Below are 19,040 nucleotides of genomic sequence, written 5' to 3'. Positions count from 1 at the left end.
ATATAACACTATAAAACATGTTACCAAACTAGGCTCCCCAGGTCAGGGTATTTATTTTTCACTATTAAAACAAACCAGCTGCTTTATGCCAACTTATTCACATGAAATGCAGCACTGCAAATGATGACACCATATGACATGACTTCAGACTTCTAAGCAGCGTTATTATTTATTGTGCTACCTAGAAGGGGTGTTTATTGTGCTACCTGGGAGATATTTGGATACTGGGATAAGATGACCATAAAATAAAGGCATACTTTACATAGAAAATGAAAACAAAAAAGTACAACTAATGTACAACTAATAGTTCTTTTAGGATGACTAAAATAGTTCAACAGGATGACTATACGGTCCATCTCTTCGAAAAGCACATTATGTAAAAGGCTCAATGACACACCTGCTGTACTGTAGAGTTCCCGCCATTTAGGATAGCAATTCCAAGTTTCAAAGTAGCAGCCACCATGGGTCCCATTTCACCTTAAAAATACAAAACATTGTGATCCTTATATCACCTCACCTGCTACATTAACCAATTCTATCTCAAAATGTGCACTTTTAAAGTCATTATTCACCTCCTACAAACCTATGTCATGGTGGAGAGGGACAGACTGACTCATATAACAACAACAACAAAAAATTAAAAGAGTCATAATGCATATTTTGCCATCAATGTTTTTACTAAGTTCTGTGTAATATGTCTATGATTGAAACTATATGAGAACACAGAAAAAATGAACAGGAAGGAACAACTGATTTTGAAATACTGACACCTAAAATTATTAAAATTCCAAACAAATCATGTGTATTAAAATAATATTGAAAGGAATATGAGCTACTTAAAATATTCTCCCTCCTCCCTCAAGACAGTATGTTTGAACAACTTTTATAATCTCCATTTCATCACTTTTATCTTAATATGTTTATAGCCTTGCTTTATTAGGATGACTAGTCACAATTTTAAGTTATTTGAATAATAATAACAAAATTTTAAATCCAACCAGTTGTCTAAATTTAGCATATTATGTTTTATTTTTACTTTAGTCGCCTCCACTTATCTTAGAAATGAAATAATCCCTATATTTGGAGAGGGGTGCTTAATAACCACCATTACTTTTCCATTCCATTAAAATTACACTAACTAGTTTTCACAGAGAAGGTATTACCAATGTAAGAAAAATCAGCTTGCACTGGCTGGCTACTGAAAAATGCAACAGTACTTGAATTACTAAAAATGACTCACTTAAAAAATCTAAACATTTATATCAAAGGCCCCGAGGGCCAAGTCCAGCTTGGCACCTGTTTCTGTAAATAAAGTTTTATTGGAACATGGCCACACCATTTATTCATGTATTGTCTCTAGCTACTTTCATGCCACTCTGGCGGAGTTGAAGAGATGCCACAGAGGCCCCAATGGCTCACAAAGCCGAAAATATTTACTATCTGGCCTCTATCAGAAAACATTTGCCCACCTCTGATTCACATAATCAGTTTGTTAGAGTTGCGTCCCAATATAATTTCCAAAACTTACTGAACAGAAATAAAAAATCTTTTAGTAAGATTCTGATTAAAAAAGAAAAATCAACATTGAACTTGGTAAGAGAGGTGGCATTTGTGAAGTCACCTGACCTAGTCATGAACAAGAAATTCAGGGACGAAATAAATCGGTAGATTTTAAGTAAGGGCGCTCCTAGGAGTAAAGGGGAAATCTACAGAATCGGCTCTTCGGAGGTAGAGCCAAGAGCCTCACCTTTGCTGGCACTGATGGTCTGCAGCACCATCTCAGCTGCACCGCGGTCGTGGAGCCTGGCTTGTTGGTACAGAAGCTTTTGCTTTTCCATTTCTTTTTCCTGAACACAAATCCCAACCATTTATGTTGCAGATATCACTAAGCAGAGCAGCTTTCTATAAACCATATTCTCAGTCATCTCTTCATGTATGGGCTCTATGACAACATTATGGACCATTTCAACACCAACAATGTTATCCAACAGATGTTAACATAGTCAACTCTTGGTTTTTCCCTTTATATTTCTTGTGATAGACTTTTGGTACTGATTTATCAGGATGAATTTTCTCAATTGTAATGACTGGATTAGTCCAAAGCCTGTATCATACTTTTGAAGTACTGTACTTTATCATTGAAACTTGCACTTTCTGAATGATACATTCGTGCATCAGTTTGTCACGTGTTTAATCATCTCCCAGGTCATGGTCATAACTTGATACTGCTCAGCAAATGGCTCGAGTTGTAAGTTATCACTGAATGACAGAAAAACATTAACTGAGGACGTGTTGGAGTTTAAGCAAAATTAAAAGCTGATATGGATAAAAAGGTAGGCTTCAACTAAGTAGTAGACATATGATAACAGATCTCCCCAGTCCCCTCCCAAAGAATAAAAGCAGCAATGTGCCTTTATATTTTGTATTCTCTGGTGGTAACAAACGATTCTGCATGGTACGGCTAGAGCAATGGCTAGAGTTTGTTCTTTTCCACTTAAACTACCACTGAAAACATACAGAAGGAAATCAAAATAAAATATAAAGGCACAGCAAGTTCAAGACTGGTAGGATCATTCACTTGAGCTATCCAGTTCGCTGGAGAATTGAGACGGAACCAAGCAGTATAAGTTGCAGAATGAAAGTTGCATAGAGCACTATGACAGCGCGTCCATCAAATGGCGTGGTACGGAAGCTTAGTCAATGGGACATGAAACAGTCAATTAGTATCATGTCCATAAACACAACGGCCAAAACATATATGACCTAAGAGCAGAAAGAGCTGCAGCAGAGGTAGCCAGAGTGACAGCTTTGCTGCCATAAACTTTCCATCCAAAGTACGGAAAATAGACACTGGAAGATGGAAGAGGTTTAAAAAATGAAGGCTTGCTAGTTACAGAATATGAAAAAGAACATAAACTAAAAGGAGGGGGTAAAAGAAATGGGCTCAAACAAATGAAAAAAGAAACCTTTAAATCAAAAGCAACCAACACAGACATTTATGCTGTTACCAGAGAGTTCTCGCCGAGGCTGGCAAATTTGTCTCTTAAATCTTTGATAATATCGTGCTGCGAAAACAAAATTGATCAGGGTTTTTTTTCACACTATAGTTAGAGCTCCTGTGGTTAAATTTTTATTTTTTCTTAAATTATGTGATAGGCCTAAATGGAAGCAGAAAAAAGAAAAAAAAAGGCAGCTTTGCTTTATATGTAGCCATGCTAACATCTAAAAGGTTTGCCTTCATGTTTAAACCTCTTCCTGTGAAGTCAAAAACAAAACGAAAACAAAACCACACAGACACACAAAACTATATTGTCATTACAACAGAGTTTCAGAAAAACTGAAAGAAGACCCTTTCGTCTGCTCTTCAGGTGCTGTTTAAAATTAGTGAGCAACATTTGATTCTTCCTTTTAGACCCAACAATCTTTGACTTTCCTCCCGTTGCCAGAGCTATTTCTGGAACTTTTACTTCCTAGCTTAACCAACTCCCTTCGTGAAAGAGCTTTCCAGTAAAACTGATAAGAAATTACTGTCTTAAGGAACTGCACTGTTATTTTCATCAACTAAAGAGGCAAAGGAGTTAGAAAGAATGATTCTTCTATTGACGCAATACAACATATAAAGATAGTCATCAGGAAATCCAAAGAAGATGGAAGATGGCAGCATGCCATATATTCTTGAGGAGAAACAAATACAGAAACCCTTCGCTATTTGTGCTCCAAAAGTAGGGAGACCAGCTCAAAGATCTGCCAGAACAACCTGCACAATAGATTCTAAGGTCCCAGTATCCTCTTCAGTAACTGAAATCACTCATGATGGATAGACCTCAGGAGGACCAAGAAACACAGGATATCAAATTGCCTTCTTTACAAAGTAAACTCCCTGAGCAAAGATCATGCTAATTTTCCTTATATAACATCTAAATTTCAATAATAATATTTCGGGGGAGATGATATGAAACATTTGAAGAAAAAATATTGAGTAAAAAAACACACTCTGATCTAGAGGCAGGAAAATCATATTTCATAAAGAGGGATCAGGTCGACCACTCTTTTGAATTTCTTTGTTGGAAGCCCTCTCTTCAGAATATCTTTAATGTTATTTCTTTTTGTACTTTGTTGTCCCCTTTGAAAACTGCTTCTGGGTATATAATTTAATCTTTCATTGGAAATTTTTTCACGACATAAAAAAGTAAAACTTTAAAAGTGAAACTAGAAAGTTTTCAGGCAATAAAATGATGGATTATACGGAAAGAAAAAAATTCTTTCATTTCAAATTTACTGCAGATTAGCTTTTCTAAGCAAATTGGAGATAGATCTTTTAAAAGTATCTTATTCAAGGAAATAGCACCTTGAAAGTACTTTTTATTTTTTATTTTTTATTTATTTTTTATTTTTTTTGCGGTACGCGGGCCTCCCACCGCTGCGGCCTCACCAGTTGCGGAGCACAGGCTCCAGACGCACAGGCCCAGCAGCCATGGCCCACGGGCCCAGCCGCTCCGCGGCACGCGGGATCCTCCCAGACTGGGGCACGAACCCGCGTCCCCTGCATCGGCAGGCGGACTCTCAACCACTGCGCCACCAGGGAAGCCCTGAAAGTACTTTTTAAAGGACCTTTTTAAAAGTAGGGTTCCTTGCCCTGCCGCACTCCAAATTCCGCTTGAATTGCTAAAGGTTTTTAAATATAACACTATACCTTCAACCTGTAGTTTAGTCTTTAAATTATTCCAAGGTTACAAAGGGAAAAATGCTTCAGGAATTGTTGTTTCTCCCAAACAAGAAGATTGTCTCAGTATTTTATTGATATAGGAAACTTTTACATTTATATGATTTTATGTAGACTCCTAGAAACCTCGGAATCACTAGTACTGACAACCTGCAGCAAATTAGCAAGACCCTGTGGCATGGGTTTCTGGATTAATTACATTATTGGAAGGCCCTACTTTGTGTCCCTAAATGCTTTTCATCCCTCAACACTTTTCTTTCTTCATCTAACTGTATTATGTATGATTGTGTGATATTTTAAATACCAAATGAGGAAAAGGTAGAGACACGTATACATGTACAGAAGCTAGACATTATTTTCTACAAATCATTTTCATTGTGACATTCCTATACTAAAAAAGCATGGAGTTTATTTTTTCACCCCTTCACAAAAGATCAGAAGAAAAGTCACGAAAATTTGCAAGCTTCTGATCAGTATTTATGCACTTAGAAGAGTTATGAAATTGCCCTGAAAAATGAGCTTACTCAAAAACAGCAAATCAGACAGTTTTAAAGGTGGATATTACCCCTGAGAACATCCAGTTCAAAGATGAAAAGGCTGAGGTACAGGGTAATTAAATGTGACCTGCTGAAGGTCACCTGGTTGGCACCCAGATGAGAACTCAGGTCTCCTGCCTTGGGAGGTTCTGTGCTCATTATGATAAAAGATTTCCTCTCATTGGGCTTCTCTGACTTGATTTTAGTAAGGAAGTGAAATTGATTAAATGTAATGATAATAGCAAATACTTATAGAGTTTGTTATGTGATAGGCAATGTTCTGAGTGGATTATATACATTAACTAATTTAATCCTCATCACAATCCTATGCAATAGAGACCTTAATTAGTCCCATTTTATAGACAGGATAATTGAGGCTTAAGATCATACAGCCATATGGTGGAGCTGGGATGCAAACACAGCTGGTCTATTTGAGTGTCTGTGCTCTTAATGATTCTGCTGTATCCCATTTCCTGTAAATAATGTGGCCAAGCATAAGCTTCAACTGGGATTATTTTTTAAAATTTTTATTTAATATTGGAGTATAGTTGATTAACAATGCTGTGTTAGTTTTAGGCGTACAGCAAAGTGATTCAGTTATACACATACATGCATCTATTCTTTTACAAATTCTTTTCCCATTTAGGTTATTACAGATTATTGAGCAGAGCTCCCTGTGCTATACAGTACATTCTTGTTGGTTATCTATTTTAAATATAGCAGTGTGTATATGTCAAACTCAACTGGGATTGTTTTTAAAAACAATAGCACATGCAGTCAAATTATTGTGCATGTCAAAAATGCACAGTTATATGTTTAAATATGTGTTGTCTACATACTCACATGCTATTTAGGTTTACACATTCATATGCATAAATTACCATACACAATATAGAGGACTGTGCTTTTTGGGAATTTTCCTTGTATCAGGACCAGTATTCCAGCCCACACTGACCCCCCTTCTCTCCAAGTCTTAGTGACTTGCCTTGCTTCTGAAGTACAGTGGTCCTAGAAATGGCTTGCACCATTACTGTGCTTACGAAAGCTGGCTCTTATCACAACTACCACTGTCTAAGGAAACCACATGCTGATGGAGATGGAGACTGCAGTGCCTGGACACTCGCAGGCTGGACCCAAGCTGGCTCTGGCTTCCCCAGGGGTCACCTGGAAGAACTGGTTAATATCAGCAGGAAGTATGAAGAAATTAACACCCTGTGACCAATAAGAGATAGGAGGTTGGACAAAACCAGCAGATAAAGTGTTCCTTGTTGCTCCCCAGGAGGTAATGTTCCAGGATGCATATAGCCTCTCCAGGGGCATCCAACACAATCTAGCAACTAGCTGTATGGCTGGTTAGTTGTGGTTAGCTGGTCAGCTCAAGAATGCATTACTGCGTTCTCTCTGCTTCCCTGTATCAGTTCTCATTCTCCCTCACTCTTACTCCCCTGAGACTGTAACACCTCCAACCCCAGTAAAGTGTTAGCAAAAAACCTCTTTGCTCTGTTTTCTAGGGAACATGGGCTAAGACAGGAGGGTATTACTGCAGATCAACAATTTCAGTATATAAAAATGCAGTTGGCAGATTGCAGCAATAAGCATGAGTATTGGAGAACACTGGCCATGAAAATTCCTTCCCCCCTCACCTCTGTGATTCAACAGTGTGACAAGCAACTCAACACTCTAGGGTCCATATTTTGACACCATAGAGCTTCCACAGTAGAAACTAAAGAAGTGTAAATTTTCTTGATAAAAGAGATAATTGTTTCAATGTTTTATATCCATAGCTTTATCTACAATTTTTAAAAATTTAATGGTTCTCTTTGGTAAGATTGAGGAAGCCCTGCTAATCTAAATTGCTGTGTTCCTATGAACACAAGTAAATAAGCCCATTCAAAGGTCAAATTATGTAGCTATTGGAAAGGGAACATCTTATAGCCAATTCATTCTTGTAGAATTACAAAAAATTGAATTCTATTCAAATTTAGATCCTTGGGGGCTTCCCTGGTGGCGCAGTGGTTGAGAGTCCGCCTGTCGATGCAGGGGACACGGGTTCGTGCTCCGGTCCAGGAAGATCCCACATGCCACGGAGTGGCTAGGCTCGTGAGCCATGGCCGCTGAGCCTGCGCGTCTGGAGTCTGTGCTCCTCAATGGGAGAAGCCACAACAGTGAGAGGCCCGCGTACCGCAAAAAAAAAAAAAAAAAAAAAAAATTTAGATCATTGGAGGGGCAAGACAAAAGTGCTTTTATCACTGTGTAGAGCTATATAACATCAGTCCTTAAGACATTTTAGACCTAAATGGATTCTTTCACACCTAATGGTACATACTTTGGAATATGAGCTGGGTATTGGCCTGAGTACTTAGTGGGTATGATGTCACTTTAGTTATGCCTGAGGCCCATCTGGGAGACAATATAGGTTAGTCTCCTAAGTTTTTATGACAAAATATCAACTCTGTCACAGGCATATTTGCCATTTTAGACACAAGCAGTTCTCTTTAATCAATAGGACAGAATGATAGCACCTCAGGGACTCACCAGAGAATTCACCTGTGAATTAGAAACTGGGCATTTGCCAAAGGATGATGCAACTTGCATAATACTCGAGAAAGATGGTCTAGAAGGCGAGTTAATGGTCCATTCCTCTAGATTTACTTAAGCTTCACTGTCATTAATTTAGGTTTTTCCATAAGTGGTAAATCTATATTAAAGTATTTAATTCAATAAAAGCTTTTGTGTAGAATATTATCATCGAACGTTGCACCCTCAGATTTGGAAGGATGGCAGTAGGAGAAGCAACCATCAGAAGAATGTTGTTATATGTTTTGCAAAATCATCATTTTAAAATGTGGCCTACTGTGGTACCAAAGTTCTTTCTTCTACGTGAGAAAAACCCATCGTGCTCAGGAAAGTCATTCAACTTGAAATATTACTCTTTGTTATTATTATTATTTGTTTTGGCTTATGAAAAGTTCAAAGCCGAATAACGCAATACACTGTAGTAATTAACATTTTGGGTAATTGCTAAAACGTTTCTTCCCTTTCAATTAATATTGTCCTCTTTATAATATTTAACTGTCCATTTTCATAGTTTTAATATTGAAGTAGTCTCAAGTCTAAAAAGAGTTATATATAATTACTAACTAAATATGCAATTAAATTTTCAAATAAGTAGTTGTAGGTAAATATGCATATAAATAGATGAAGCTGGGAATTAAATTATCAACTTAAATCAGGCAAGTTTTAACAGGATCATATCAGTAAAACATACATGTGATGGAAGAAGAAAAGAGCTGGTAAATACTAGGCATTTTAGCCTGCACTCCCTGTTTTCCATGTTTTTTTGAGCTTTATTTATGTTACTCCTCATGGAAATTTTCTTTATAATGCTACCTTTTAATATCTACTTCTTTCTTCTTCTCAATATTCTTATAGATAATTTAAGTGGAAAGTATAGCAAATATTAATAATCAGCCAGTTATAGGGATACAATTCAATTAGCACACTCTGTTATTCCAAAATTTATTTAACATAATTTGTTTTAAGAATTATTGAAACTGCCAAGCGACCTTTCAAATTCATTATAACTTAGATGAAAAATTCCACTATTTAGACTATACTAAATAATGTTAAACAACCAGACATCTCAATGTAAAAAGTCTGGTCCGTTACTAAATTTATAAAGAGAAAAGCAATAATCCAGTTGTCTAGTCAAACTTTTCAGTGGTGTTGCTGTCATCACAGGGCCAATCTCAGACAGAACCCTCTTTGCAGGTGATTGGTTCTCTGTCAGTTCTAAAAACACGGCCTCATTCTTCAGCTTGGGAAGAGTTCATATTGTTAACTCACAGAGTGTGTATTTTGCAAATAGACTGCTCCACAGATTAGGCATAAATGATGAGTTATAGTATAGAAATCACACGGAGAGTCAGTCAAACATCGGTTAAGAAGGGAAAAGTCCCAAATCTCTTCTATTGTGTTATGCGTGTGAGTATGTAGCACCCCTGGCAACTCTAAAATCCTGTCTCATTCTGGGACAGTCACACCGGCTGGTGTCTACCTCCTTTCTGGGGGGATTAATTACCAGGTTGCACCATTACGTGAACTTCTCTCCCACCATCCTAAATCCAAGGCATGCAGCCCATTCTCCCAGGCGGGGCGCCATACGTCTCCTGATTTCTTGTTCTCAGTATGACCTGAATCCTACACTGTACAGGCTAGATTCCACTACTAGTTACTCCCAGACTTCTTTTCTGAATAGGGAATCTTTCTGATGTCACCAAATGTGATCCTATTTACCAAATTTTATTTGCTTTTAGATCTCCCTGAAACTGCACTCCTCTTTCAAAGTAAAATGGTTTTCTTAACAAGCAATACTTTCTCATCCTGGCCTTCCTTACCCGCCCCCATTCCGTCTAAATCAATACCCTTGGGCATGAATTTCAGTGCTATCCGTGCAATCAAATCTTGGTGGATGTTAGGAGGTCCCTTTATGCTTTCAACCCTCAACAAGTCACAGGAATTCTATCTGAGATCATTAGCGATAAAACTATAAAAATCCAGCCAATTAGGATCACGCCCATTGTACCTACTGATTTAAACCCATAATCTATAATTAAGTGTTATGCCTATTATATGCCATTAAATTATATCCATCTGATTAGAGCTAAACGTGATAACATCTGCATGAACTCTAATTTTAAAATGATATGAGAACAATATAGTCCTCCAAATATAATAGTGAGTTAAAAACATTATAATTTGCTCCTTCTAAGTAGATTTTTTATGACATTCTAAATTCATCTTAACAGAAAATATTTCACTTTTTAAAATAGAAGGCAAAAAAGAACACTTTACACTTACAAACAGAAAAGCTTTCTCTCTTTTCTTTAACTAAAGTCATTATAGGTATTTTTTTCCCTGGGATGTTTATGATTTTTCAACTAAATAGTCTCACGAAAATAAAATGTAAGCTTAACAGGGTTCATATGAAAGGAAAATTTTTGTGATTATAGACCAAAATGTTTTCTCTTGGCAAATTTTCCAGGTACTTAGCTCTTCAGAATATTCAGAGACAGAAAGAGTCATCTAGTTATTAGCTATAAGGAAATGCTAAATTAACACTGAAATCATGGAATATCCTCTCCAATTATCAGTTGAAGGTATTACTAGCACAATGGAAAAGAAGATTATTTCCAATCCCACCAGCAATGCCATATATCATATCTCTTTTCTAGTAATAAGACTGGTATAAAAACCCACAAGAGGGATGAGGCATGAAATGTTGCACTGAAAAGTCACCAGCTAAAACTGAATCACCGAAAGGGTGGACTCTTTCATCTCAGCATAGTACACAGCTCAAAGTCAACACAGAGGATAAAATTTCAAATTATGAGTCAATTAAATTGCAAGGAGAATAAACCTATGTCAAGGAAGGGATACTGAAGAGACAAACTGCATTGGAGCTACAAACTTGGTAGAAAGATTGCAAGACTGTTTTGTTTTGTTTTTTTACAAAAAAGAATCCAAGATGTTGGGTCTAACAAAGGTAAATGTCACAAGAAACTGAAACTCAGACCCAGACAAATACACACATATATATATAGTTTTACCTTGCTGCGTTGGGATCCTGTGACCTTAAGGAAGGATGAGGACAAGAAGCAAAATAGCAATAAACAATTGCTCGGAAGACAACCGACAGACCATAAATGGTGTGCACTTCAGGAAAACAGTATTATCTGCTGCTCACAGCTCATTCTAATTTAGTTCAGTTTCTTATCAATGAAGATGGATTTGAGACTAGAAATACACATACATTAGAAAAGATTATAGTGTCATCCAGGAAATTAATCTTAAGGCATTTTTCTCAGCCAGCAATAGTCATGGGTCATTCTCAAATTAGTTTGTTTTGGTATTTTTTTACACAATGACTTCAGTGCAATGCTGCAGAGATGCTCACATCCAATTATTCCTAAAAGGGGCACTACTCAATATCTACTCCTCACCTACACTTTTTTGTGGGTCCACTGTAATTAAAGACTTACAGCTGGCTACTAATATATTTCCAGACTTCTAGCTCAAAGCAGACATGTAAATTAATAGCAGCAAAAAAAAAAAAAAAAGGTCTAATCCATTTCCTTCCATTTAATTTCTTTTTGAAAATTCCAGAAAAAAAAAAAGAACCAATAAATAAGGAGAGGGTAGTTGGCAACAGCTGGTCTTTCTTATAAAAAGCAAAAGTACAGCCTAAGCAAAGGGGGAAAATAATATTTACTTTCCCTTTGGCTAATGAATATTGAGCAGTATTTCGAATTATATGGAAATGTAAAATCTGAGAAGGTTTGAGGAAATAATCATAAAATAGAACATAGCCCTAGGAATATATGCAATCCTGCCTCATGCAAGCAAACTGCACTGTGTGCCACCAACTACATATGTACAGGGAATGAGTGACCTAATTGGGCAGAAGTCAAAAGAGGCTAAATCTTTAAGATTTCTTTGATTTAGAAAAAAAATCAAACCAAGGGTTTAATTAGAAACTTGATGTCATGTTGCTCTTCCATAAATATTTTTCTGCCACGTCTGTTGGAAATTTCAGATCACATCATTAACTGAGATGAGAACAATTTAAAGCAACCTCATCTCTGAGGGCTGTCAGGAACACTCATTCTGAACATATGGGTTTTATCTGATTCTTTAACTAGTCTATGTTCCTTGGTCTTAACTTCAGCAAATGTTAGGACTCAAATTTGTCCATCCAGCTTCTGACATGCAGTTCCTTGACACAATAAGCTGCAATAAGCCATGAAGCAAGAAACATAAATGTCAGTTATAAGCTATGAAACAATGTTTCAACGTAGACAAAAAACAAATATAGAAAGATTCATCTTACTTCAAAACTCTTCACTTCCTCTTCCCCATCATCGTCTTCCTCGTCATGACAACTCTGATACATGTAAAAAAAAAATTTTGAAAAGGTCAACAGGATAACATGTTGAGGCAGAAAATATAAAAGAATTTAGCACAGAATACTGAATCATTTGTGTTAGTTTATCATCAATAATGTTTAAATATATACATTATATATAATAAGCTTAGATGACATGATCAATGAATCTGTGGCCTAAAAGAAAACTACACTGTGCATATACAAAATTAAAATACTAAATTACCAATTATATATATATCATGGAGATATTTATGAGGTCTGTATCATACTACACATACTACTTATTCATGCATTTTCCTTGTGCAAATCAAGTTACAAGCCTTAAAAACAAGGATCATTGTTTTCTCCTTTTTTATGCTTCCATTACAATGTGTTAATACAGATACATTTAATAACTATGAATTAAAATTAAAAGAAAGCAGTGTCCATTACTTAAAGTGAATCTTGTCATCTTTTTTTTGTTGTTGTTAAGTTCATTATTTATTGTATTTGGTCTAAAGGAGGAAAGTAAAATTCCAACTGTTACCAAGATTATTCTTTCACAGAAAAATGATAAAACAGACAATTTCATTATTTTGAGTTATTTTCCCGGAAATGGTAAAGGAGCTGTGCATGTATTCTTATCTAATTCCCACAGCTGAAAATTTTGCTTGCTAAGGAAGCAGAGCTGTTTGGTGGTTAGGAACATGGCCTGAGGATACAGAGTGCCTGGTTCAAATCCTGATGCTGCCATTTATGAGCTGTTTAGTCAAGGGCAAGTTCCTTTACCTCTCTGGGTCTCCGCTTCCTCATATTTAAAGTGGAAATAATAAAAAAAGTAACCATGTTCCTGAGAGGATCACATGAATTAATATATGGAAATTGTTTGCCACTTAGGAACAAGTATCTGAAAAACAATAAGCTTTTAATAAATCTCAATTGCTATTATTATCATGGTTTGGTACTAGGAGTATCGTGTTGACCAAAAGAAGCAGGTCATCAGCCAATACCTGTGCTAAGAAGACCCTAACGCTCTTCTAAGTTAGATTACTGCAACCCTTCTAAGGATTTTTTTTATGGTTGGTAAACACTCAGTGTATCTATGAAGCTCATGGAAGAAGTGGTTAAATATAACTTACAAATCAGAAAAATACTTTTAACTCAATGTTTCACAGTACTTTGAGTACATACGTGAAGTAGAAATGGGAGCCAGGGTACAAAATGTGATCCTTCCACCAGACTCAGTGATAAATGCTAAAAGGTTTGTTACATTCTTTCATTCATTCAACAAACATGTACTGAGCATCATCCTCTCCATTTCATGAGAATGTGGACATGGTTTGCAAAGGAGAAAATAAGGGGACACAGACCTGTGACAATTTCACTACATGGAAAAGTTGCTAAATAGTATGTTCCACCACAAAATCCAAGATGTTGATTATTCATTCAGAGTGCAGGAACTTTTTGACTATATGCTAATGTCACCTTGACTCCCGTGTCAACAGTTAACTAGGATCTTGAAAATAAATACACCTGAGAAGTTTAGCAAAACATATCTGGAAGGCCAATCTGCAGCCCTCCATAAATATTGTATGTATAATGTTGAATGCAGAGGAATTTTGGCTGAGCTGCTCCTTTTAGATTACCTACATAATGCTTCCTTCACATGCATTATAAATTAGGAGTGAAACATAGGGATTTTATCAAGTAACAAGCATGATAACTATCTAATCAAATTAGAATACCAATACAAAATGTCTCTTAAGAATATAAAGTTACACATTTTCTGAAACACATCATCTCCCATACAAATTTCATTACCTTCAGAAATACTGGGAACAAGGTTTGAGTTGAAGAATACATTTAGAGAAGTTGGCATTTTGAGTTATAATGATATGCTTTTAAGCTATAAAATTCATATGATATGTTTGCTTTTATGTAAAGGAATTTAGAGCTCTAGCTGACAGATCTATCTATCTATCTATATATATACACACACATTTTTTTGGCCGCGTGGCACGTGGAATCTTAGTTCCGTGACCACGGATCAAACCTGTGCCCCCTGCAGTGGAAGTGCAGAGTCTTAACCACTGGACCGCCAGGGAAGTCTCTGACAGATATTTTTTACAAAGAATTATTTTGAAACAAAATACTTTAAACTGTTTTCTAAAAATTTCCTAAGAAAATTTAGTGAGATTCTCTTCTAATAAAGTTAAAATTTTGATTTTTAAAAAACCTATTAAACCTGAATCTATTTGGAGACCTATCTGACAAAATTCAATAAACCCATAAACTGCTTTAAACTTGTCCTGATTGCCATGGGGCATGCTGGGACCACAAGAAAACTATAGAGAATGTCTAGCACTTTTTAATGTACAAACAGAAACAGAGGGATTTACAGGCATAGGACACAATGTTTTTCAATAGCAAACTGCATCCACGCAATTTGTATGATAATGCTAAGTAAACAGTAGGTTCTATTAGATGGTCCTGCAACACAGGACTTAACTTTCTGGATCAAAACGATCAATTCTAGGCAAGGAAGAGTGATATCGTACTCCAGGAAAGAAAAAAGTGAATAAAACCCATACATAAAGGGGCAGAAGCATGAAATAGAGAATTTAGAAGGAAAAAATTAGAGAAGACCAAAAAACAGGATACTTCAGACATTCAGATATCTGGATCAAAACTCAAAATTGGCAGTGAGAATTCATAAAGCAGTAAATGGGGCACTTCACCTCGCCACCATCCGCTGGAAATTTCATTCTGCAAAACAAGTGTATGTCATACATCCTTCAGTTGCCTTTCTGAGTGCGTCACTCCTCAGAAGACAGAGGAAGCAAAAAGAAACCTTCAGGATGGATTTAAAACTAAGTTTTGCGTGAGACAGAAAACAGAAATCTCATAAGAAAGTGATCCTGGCATTTTATAATTTTAACCAGCAAAGAACGAAACACTAACTTAATGTGTACCTTTCAATAAGCTATAAGAGAAAGAAGAGGAAACATTTTCCTTAGCCAGAAACTCAAAAAAGTGAAAACATTATTGAGCGTTTAATTTATGACAGTATCATTCTAGATACTTCCACATGGTTATCTTATTTAAATTGGTAAAACCATTCCCTTAGAACAGAACAGCTTCAGACAGTCCAGAAGGGATGATGAGTACAGAGATATTCTGAGAATCAAGCATGAGTGACCACGATGAGGACAAAAGGAAGGGGTAACAGCAAACCAATGTGGATGCACTGCAAATTCTCTAAGATGTTCAAAAGAGGAGATATATATGATGTAAGGAAGGGGTTGGAAACAATTAACCTAAGGTTTAAAATAAAGTGTGGCTCAAAAAATACAAAGATGTAAAATGATTTTTAACATACAGCCAAACACAAAGCAAGGAGAACAAGGAACAGAAAGTACATGATTTACAGCAGAAACTGTAATAATAATAATAGAGAGAAAAAGCAGAACTACTCATCAGCTGTTTGCTTCAGACTTAACCACCAAAGAGAAGTGATTTTTAAATATGAAAGTTACCTAGCCAAGAGAAATGAACATTAAGACCTCAATGAAATGCTATATTACACCCACCTGGTTGACAAAAATTAATAAAACATAAAATATAAAATATTGGAGAAGATGTGGATCATCAGAATCTCTCTTAAACATTGCAGGGAGGAATGTAATTTAATGCAATGACTTTGGAAAACAGTTTGGCATCTTCTCCTTAAGTTGAATATTCATATATCCTATGACCCTTGGCTTTTGGACATGAATAAGAACAGGCATTTCAAGCCCTTGTTTCATGTCAGCAAAAACATAGATTCAACACAAAAGGCTACCAACAAAAAAGTAAATGGATAAGCTATGGTGTAGTTGCACAATGGAATATAATAGTCAAATCAAATGATCTCCAGCACACACAAAAGTAGAGATGAATCTTAGAAAACAACAGTAAGTAAAACAAGTAAGTACCAAAAGATTACATAGCATACTGCCCTTTTAAAAGTCAGAACTACTAAAATCTCAAAAATATGTAATTATGTATGTAACACACATGTATATATGTAATATATGTATTAATAAATTCATATAACTAATGTATACTATATAAAAGGAAAGCAAGGTTATCCTGAACATGGGCTACAGGAGGATGATTTCCTTGTGTGGGGATGCAGGGTATGGGTTAATGGAGAGGACCGTATGATTCCAGGTAGGGTTATTATCAAGGTCTTAGCTTTTCTTGTGAGTGGTGAGTTTATGAGCAGTTACTATATTATTAGAAACTACTAAGTAACTACTTTGAATAAAAGTAGCCAATAATGTAATGGACCAATGATGAGAGTGTATCATGAATCCAGAGCTCTGATTAACCCAATGCTGGGCTCCTATGGTTAAAAAAAACTGAAAACTGAAAACAAAAACCAACTAATATGTAAACATTGCCTTCATAAAGTCCTGCAAATGGAGAAGGAAGACATAAGTCTCTTGAACAGAGTTCAAGTGTCAAGATTCAAGGCAAAAATAATCATATGTGAATGTAAAATGACCACTGGTAAACTCTGAGAAACCATGAAGGCCAAGAGAAAGTTTCAGACTCCTGGGATGCTGATTGTCAAAGTGAAGAAAGGCAGCCTCCAAAAACTACTTACTAAAAAGTTTGGTATCAATCATCAAAACTAGCAACTTAGATAAACACAGGGAAAGCACACTTACGGGTTTGTGGTTAACATAAATGGAAAGAAATATTTAACAATGGATGAGAGAAATGAACTTTAAAAGTATTTTGGCCTTGGGACTTCCCTGGTGGCGCAGTGGTTAAGAATCTGCCTGCTAGTTCAGGGGACATGGGTTTGATCCCTGGTCCGGGAAGATCCCACATTCCATGGAGCAACTAAGCCCGTGCGCCACAACTGCTGAGCCTGTGCTCTAGAGCCCGTGAGCCACAACAACCGAGCCCGCGTGCCACAACTACCGAAGCCCACACGCCTAGAGCCCGAGCTCCACAAGAGAAGCCACCACAATGAGAAGCCCATGCACCGCAACAAAGAGTAGCCCCCACTCACCACAACTAGAGAGGAAGCCTGTGCACGGCAACGAAGACCCAACAAAGCCAAAAATAAATAAATAAATTTATTTATTTAAAAAAATATTTTTGGCCTTGGATAATGGTATAACTCTAATTAGAGAAATGACGACTTATACTTAAAGAGTATTCAACTGCCAAAATACAGGTATGTGAGGTAAACCTCAGAAGAAATCCATAAATGACATGGAATTTAGGTGAATATGCAAGCTCTAAATGTGACAAAAATGTAATCTGGCTGCCGAAACACCAGTGAATTCTTACAATTTATTGTAAATATATAGAATTCCAAGGCAGAATAAGCAAGGATCAGTCCCAACGTGCACTACAGAGGTGAACTCACAGCCAGCACACTGTGTTCAAGTAATTTCTGGGGGGCACATATTGATAGATGATTGAGAGAAGAATGAACTGAGTAATGAAAGCTGAGCATTCCTGGGATACATTAAACAATAAAAGGAACAAGATTATTTAATTATGAAGGGAAAATCTTGAGAAAAAGCATCATCAAATATTTGATCACTTATCAAAAGAGATTAAACTTCAGGATATAACCAGGACAAATGCAGAGGCTGATTCTGCTCCAGTCACAAGGAAGAACTTGAACCATCAGGAATCTCCTACTCTCAAAACAGGAGCTTCTCCCCTTTTAGCCCACTTGCTCACTGCTTCTTCAACTGCGAGGACAATAGTCCATGGACTCCTTTACAATCTCCTTACTTATCAGCTCCTTCTTTCCTCATTTCCTTATTTATCCTAGTTAGAATCCAAGATCCAATGCCTCAGCCACTCTCATAATGATAGACAACCCCCCTGTGATCCCCTGTCCTTCAACAACAGCTTGGCAAAAATCCTTATCCTTGACAAACCTAACTTCCTGCCTTCTCTCAATCTGCATTTGGTTCTGGGAACTGCTAGAGAAAAGCCACACAACCAGAAGACTGGTACTGTCCAAATTCATAAAAAACGACATCAGTCAGGCTTTCCACACTGCCTGGGAATTCTATTTTAGTTTCCAGTCAATACTCATTCCCAATTTTCACAGAAGGAAATATCCTTCCTCTTTAATCTTTTAACCTAGTGTTTTTTAAATATTTATTTTATTTTATTGAAGTATAGTTGATTTACAATGTTGTGTTAGTTTCTGGTGTACAGCAAAGTGATTCAGGTATACATACATACAATAGTTTGCATCTTCTAATCCCAACCTCCAAATCCATCCCCTCCCACCGCCTTGGCAACCACAAGTCTGTTGTCTATGTTTGTTTTGTAGATAAGTTCTTTGTGTCATATTTTAGATTTCACATATAAGCAATACCATATGGTATTTCTCTCTTTCTGACTTACTTCACTTAGTACGATAATTTCTAGGTCCATCCATGTTGCTACAAATGGCCTTGTTTCATTCTTTTTTTATGGCCGAGTAGTTTTCCATTGCATATATATATAGAATTCATATTCTTTAACCATTTATCTGTCGATAGATATTTAGGTTGTTTTCATGTTTTTTAAACTGTGGATTTCAACCCATTAACTGGATGTGAAATCTGTTTAGTAAATCATGATCTAAAACAACTTTTTTATTTAAATAGAATAGAAAATATCAGTCTGCACTGCTCATAGTACAAGTATAATTTCATGATGATTTTCTTTCAAGGTATCTGTTTTTATGTTTCTATAAATATACTTGGTAAATGTATTTCTGACCGTGGGTTACGGTTTAAAAGAAAGCTGGAAAGCCACGACTTTTCTCTTATTCTCTGTAAGCTGT

General features: G+C 36.4%; 1 protein-coding gene across 1 annotated transcript in view; it reads right to left on the bottom strand.

Annotated features, from left to right (window-relative positions):
• RYR2 (ryanodine receptor 2) overlaps window positions 1–19,040 on the bottom strand; it is a 727,841-nt gene that overhangs the window by 78,239 nt on the left and 630,562 nt on the right. Inside the window, exons 81-84 of the mRNA XM_060096737.1 lie at window positions 12,149–12,202; window positions 3,009–3,065; window positions 1,748–1,847; window positions 398–477 (exon numbers count right to left, since the gene is read on the bottom strand). Of these exons, the coding sequence (XP_059952720.1) occupies window positions 398–477; window positions 1,748–1,847; window positions 3,009–3,065; window positions 12,149–12,202 (291 nt within the window). The remainder of the gene's footprint in view (window positions 1–397; window positions 478–1,747; window positions 1,848–3,008; window positions 3,066–12,148; window positions 12,203–19,040) is intronic.

The sequence above is a fragment of the Mesoplodon densirostris genome, chromosome 1, assembly GCF_025265405.1.
Source record: "Mesoplodon densirostris isolate mMesDen1 chromosome 1, mMesDen1 primary haplotype, whole genome shotgun sequence".
NCBI classification, from domain to species: Eukaryota; Metazoa; Chordata; class Mammalia; order Artiodactyla; family Ziphiidae; genus Mesoplodon; species Mesoplodon densirostris.
This window is presented reverse-complemented; position numbering and strand designations above follow the sequence as displayed.